This window comes from Apodemus sylvaticus, chromosome 23 (assembly GCF_947179515.1).
Source record: "Apodemus sylvaticus chromosome 23, mApoSyl1.1, whole genome shotgun sequence".
Taxonomy (NCBI): domain Eukaryota; kingdom Metazoa; phylum Chordata; class Mammalia; order Rodentia; family Muridae; genus Apodemus; species Apodemus sylvaticus.
The window spans coordinates 54,112,145-54,117,941 of NC_067494.1; the positions used below are offsets into that span (position 1 = coordinate 54,112,145).

General features: G+C 34.2%; 1 protein-coding gene across 1 annotated transcript; it reads left to right on the plus strand.

Annotated features, from left to right (window-relative positions):
• The first annotated feature begins 3,263 nt into the window (after positions 1-3,263).
• On the plus strand, positions 3,264-5,499 carry LOC127673977 (vomeronasal type-1 receptor 4-like). Its single transcript, XM_052169780.1, has 2 exons — positions 3,264-3,290; positions 4,582-5,499. The coding sequence occupies exons 1-2, from the start codon at positions 3,267-3,269 to the stop codon at positions 5,497-5,499; spliced, it is 942 nt and encodes a 313-aa protein (XP_052025740.1). The 5' UTR covers positions 3,264-3,266.
• Positions 5,500-5,797: the final 298 nt, after the last annotated feature.

A 5,797-nucleotide genomic window follows, 5' to 3' on the forward strand; every position in this document is an offset into this window, starting at 1 on the left:
TGGTTTTCTCTATCAAATATGAAATCCTGAAAATGTACCTACTGGTACCTACTGGTACCTAGAATTGTAAATACTGTGGCTGCACTTATTTACTTAAAAATATATAGGCACATATATTTATATAAGACTATAAAATTTATAAATGTAAACTATGTTTTTATTTTGACATATATACATATATATAAACATTTAAATACATGCATATATTTATGTATATTATATATCTAAATAATTTTATATTGCAAATACAATATATAGCATATTGTATATGGATATAAATTGTACATGGAATATATAGTATTTTTACATGTATTTGACCAATATGTCAAATGCACATGTATATTTATCATATATATGAGATATCATATGTGTATATATTCATATATCATGTCTTTTATATATCACATATCAAGTGGATCATACATATTATATAAAAATATATATTAAATTTATATATACACATTATATATACGTATTTGGATATATTGTTGGAAAGGAAGGCTATAAATATAAGGAAGGCTATAAATATAAGAGTGAGCAAGAAGTGGTATATGAAAAATTTAGGAGGGAGAAGTAGGAGAGGAAGCAATATTTGTATGGTATAATTAAAAATACACAACAGCACCCTGGGTTTTTTTTTTATGTGATTTTTATGACTGAACATATGTTCGCTTACCTGTAGCAAAACAAGTTATCAACCAAACTTTCTGCTTACCCCAGTGATATCAATGTTTGCTACACTCTAATTTCATATATTGCTTTTCATGTTTCATAGCCGATTATATGTTTTATAAAAGATTCATGAAAAAAATACTGTTCTAGTCTTCATTTGAGATATACTATGACTGTTTTTGTTTTTGTGAAACCATAAAGTACTTGTTGTAAAATAAATATTGGATCTGCCTTATCTTTTCAAATCAAAATTAGACATATACAATTTTTATTAATTTAGCTATAAGAATACTATATTTGGATGATGCCAGTAATATAAGATGCAGTGAAAACAAATTGAATATCACTTAAATATTTCAACATGTAACTGACAAAGCATCAATGAGCATAAAATTATGTACCTGTTCAAGCAGCCAGGTCAGGTTCTCAGTTTTAAAGTCACCAAACAGCATCTAATTACCATTTTAATATAGGCAATTATATACAAATTGTCTCTCAGTCTTTATACAAATCATGTGAAATGGACTCAGATATGTAGTGATTATTACTACCTCACTTTGTATTTTCCAATTCAATTAAGGTTGTATCTTAACAAAGTAGCACCATGAGTAAATACTCTGAGAATTTTTAATGTTGATGTTATCGGTGTCTGAACCACATTGTCTGTTCCTACTTATCCAGGGGCTCTGAAGAAAAATGGCATTTGCTACAATATAGCAGAATGACTTGGGGAATCTGAAATGGTATTCATCCAAACGATTCAGTATAAAGATGAAATCATAGGTATTTTCTAGGGGGTTCAAACCCTTATGCTTATTTTTAAAATACTAATTGCAATCTACTGTCATATCTCTGATTTCAGGTGTCTCCAATCTCATGGCAGCTCTTCTATTGCTGTGTTCTCCACTAGATATTATTGGTAACTCGATACTCACAGATTGGCCATGGCAGATTATTCCAAAGGAACTTCCTGAACATGTGTCCAAGCACTTCACCAAGCCATGTATCAGGATGGTAGACTTTAAGAAGCTTCCAGGTATTCTATGCTTACAAATTTTTCTGTAATTTTTTTCTTTATATTTTTCAAGTATTTTTCATGATTTAATTATCTGAAAGAACACAGAAACCAAATAAAGTACAGTAAGGCTTCATGACACTGTTTTAAGGAACACGAAAATGAACTTACAACATGCATGACATTGATATCTGTAAGTCTTTGTCAGTAAGTGTTCCTGATCTGGCCCTGTGGGTCCTTGCTATTCTACCTACAGATGTACTTCTACCTATGTTTTATGCCTCACCTCTACCTAACCCTTCTACCAATACACATTGTTTTTAGAGACATGAGATATAAATGTTTCACTGGAATTCACAAATGAGACTCATCTTAGTGTTGAGAACATACGTGAAGGAATAGAATATGATCTGTAGTAGCAACTACAGGAATCCATGAGCTGCGGTATTGGCATTTTATTTTATTTTATTAAACTTTCTTTTTTATTGGATATTTTATTCATTTACATTCCTTTTTTATTAAATATATTCTTTATTTACATTTCAAATGATTTCCCCTTTCCTGGATCTCCCTTCCCCAAAAGTCCCATAAGCCCTCTTTCCTCCCCATGTTCCCCAATCAAACGCCTCCTGCTTCCCTGTCCTGGTATTCCCCTATACTGCTGCATCTAGCCTTTCCAGAACCAGGGGCCTCTCCTTCCTTCTTCTTGGGCATCATTTGATATGTGAATTGTGTCTGGATATTCCGAGCTTTTAGGATAAAATCCACTTATCAGTGAGTGCATACCATGTGTGTTCTTTTGTGATTGGATTAGCTCACTTAGGATGAAATTTTACAGTTCTACCCATTTGCCTAAGAATTTCATGAATTCATTGTTTTTAATAACTGAGTAGTATTCCATAGTGTAAATATACCACATTTTTCTGTATCCATTCCTCTGTTGAGGGACATCTGGGTTCTTTCCAGCTTCTGGCTATTATAAATAGGGCTGCTATGAACATAGTGGAGCATGTACTCTTATTACATGCTGGGGAGTCTTCTGGGTATATGCCCAGGAGTGGTATAATTGGGTCCTCTGGTAGTATCATGCCCAGATTTCTGAGGAACCGCCAGACTTATTTCCAGAGTGGTTGTATTGGTATTTTAGAAATATCTTGTTAAGATCTAACTATTATTTAGACTGAGATACTGCCTGAACTCCTTCACCTCAAAATATATAAATTAAATTAGGACATTGATAATGCTATTTGTTACAATTCACTGTGTTTTGATGAGCTGGTGAGGGCACATGGGGGAATAGGTTCCTATGTATCTTTACCCTTAAGACGTTTGATCAATGTAGAACTATGATGTGTTTTTCAATAACACAATAAAAAACACTCACATTTTCCTGGGTAGACTTTTGGTGCATTTTACTTTTATGAATAGTTTGATCTTCTGACCATAATATTTCACAGAACCTGATTATGTATCAGCAGGGGTGGTCAATGTAAGGAGGTTTTTCATTATAAATTACATCTGGTTTATACACGGTCCTTTATCTTTGAAGATACCATTAGGAGAATGAGTTTTGGAAGACATGTTTATATCTATTCTTGATAAATATTTCTGACATGGAAACACTATCAAGGGTTCATGATATTATCTACATCTGCAATAAGAGCTGGTATCTCCTATGATATTTTCTTTTCTTTTTTTTTAATTTTGATTAGATATTTTCTTTATTTACATTTCAAATGTTGTCCCCTTTCCTGGTTTTCCCTCTGAGGACTCCCTCTCCCATCCTCCCCTGCTCCTGCTCACCAACCCACCCACTCCTGCTTCCCTGTTCTGGCATTCCCATACACTGGGGAATCAAGCCTTCAGAGAACAAAGGGCCTCTCTTCCCATTGACATCTGACAACGCCATCCTCTGCTAAATATGCTGCTGGAGACATGGGTCCCTCCATGTATACTCTTTGGTTGGTGGTTTAGTCCCTGAGAGCTCTGGGGATTCTGAGTGGTTCATATTGTTGTTCCTCCTATGAGGCTGCAAACCCCTCCTGTTCCTTTGGTCCTTTCTCTAGCTCCTCCACTAGGGAACCTGTGCTCAATCCAATGGTTAGCTGTGAGCATTCAGCCTGATCCTATGGAATTTTCATTGCATTTATGCAAAAGTACAATTACACTAAATAGTATATCTGCTGAGAACATTAGACATTCTTTGTTTACTCTTCATTTAATGTTTTGATTGCCTTTTTATTACACAAAGTTAGTTTAAACCATGAACTTTAACTGAATTTTCAGTTGGTATAAAGTTTGCCAAACAGAATTGCTGCTGTTGTCTTCCACAGTCTGACTCCAAATAAGAAAGGATGCATATGCCATTATGTATGAATTTTTTGAGAAAATTTGATGATCACTATTTTTCATCAAAACATGTTTGAAATTCTAGTATGTACCTATAGTTATCATCCTCTACCCCTAGTAGTGAATATATTTTATAAGAGTACATATTCGCAGGAATTTCCTTCTGGTTGAAAATGGTGGTTAAATCTATTTTTCTACTATGACATGTAAAGAGAAGTTCAATATGAATGGTAGAATTCAATAATTATTCACTCTGAGTTTCCTAGCCATTTTTCTCTCAGTGGGAAGAAATGCCCTTATTTTTAATGATAACTATTTTAATAATTAACAAAGCTCTCTCTATAAGATGTTTGTTTATAAGATTCAAAAATTTTAATCAAAGTTATTAATGATGAAAACATTTGTTTTGAAACAGAGTCTTGATATGATGCACACCATGGCTTTAAAATTTTGAGCTCGTATGATTCTTTCTCATATGTGTCCCCACATGGAAATCTTCAATATATTCTTTGATCCACACATGGAATTGTTGCTATAATAAAATTGAAAAACTACTAAATGACAGAATGGAGTACAGGAACATGACTATAGGAATGGTGTTATTAGTTCAGAGTGTACTTGGACTTTGGGGAAACTTCTCCATTCTTTTCAACTACTTAATACTTTACTGCAAGGAATGCACATTACAGGTAGTAGACATGATTCTTACACATGTGTTCACATCTAACTCCTTGATCATTCTCTCCAAAGGACTTGCCCAGATAATGGGAGCCTTTGGCTGGAACCAATTCTTCAATGATGTTGGATGCAATCATATTTTATATGTTCATAGACTTGGCAGGAGCATGTCCATCAGCGCCACTTGTCTCTTGAGTTTCTTCCAGGCAGTCACTATCAGCCCAAGAAACTCCTTCTGGAAAGAAATCAAAACAAAAACTACCAAGTTTATGGGACTGATACTTTCCCTCTGCTGGATCCTCTTCCTGCTAGCAAATATGTTTTTCCCAGTGTATGCATCTACCAAAAGGAACAGCAAAAACAAGACACAAAAGAGAGGTCTTGAATTCTGCCTCTCTCTAGGTCATGACAAAATAGTAAGTTCCGTGTACACAGCATTTTGGGTGTTCCCTGAAGTCGTATTTTCTGTGCTCATCATATGTTCCAGCACTTTTATGATTATCACACTTTATGGACATAAAAAGAAGGTTCAATGGATCCTCAGCTCACATGCTTCCCAAAGATCATCCCCTGAAAACAGAGCCACACAAATGATCCTGACACTGGTTTGCACCTTTCTAGCTTTTTATACTCTCTCTTCCATTTTACAAGGTTGTATTGCTCTTTCACATAACCCCAGTTGGTGGGTAATGAATATCACATCCATCATTTCTTTGTGTTTTCCTACTTTAGGTCCATTTGTGATGAGTCACCATTCCACTTTTTGCAGATTCTGCTTTACCTAGTTAAGGAATATAAAAATATGATGGAATAATATATGGGGAAATTAATTTGATGTTATTATAATTTCACTTCAGAAGTTTTTATATTTTTTCCTCCTAGCCTACAGTCATCAATTATCTACAAAGTTATCTATGATAAGTTTAGACTCCATTTCATTCAGTCGACCCATGTGGAGGGTTCCTTTAGATATATTTGCTCAATTGTTACAGGTGTAAGGTTTTTCATTTTTTTAACCACTGTTCATGAATGACTTATTTTTCTCTAGTAGATACCATAGTACCATTCAGAGAAATGAATACT

Excerpts from the sequence above, each read along its gene's own strand:
- LOC127673977 (XM_052169780.1), top strand. The coding sequence starts at position 3,267 with ATGTTTATATCTATTCTTGATAAA. Across the intron at positions 3,291-4,581 it reads TTATATCTATTCTTGATAAA|GAAAAACTACTAAATGACAG; the intron begins TATTTCTGACAT and ends TATAATAAAATT.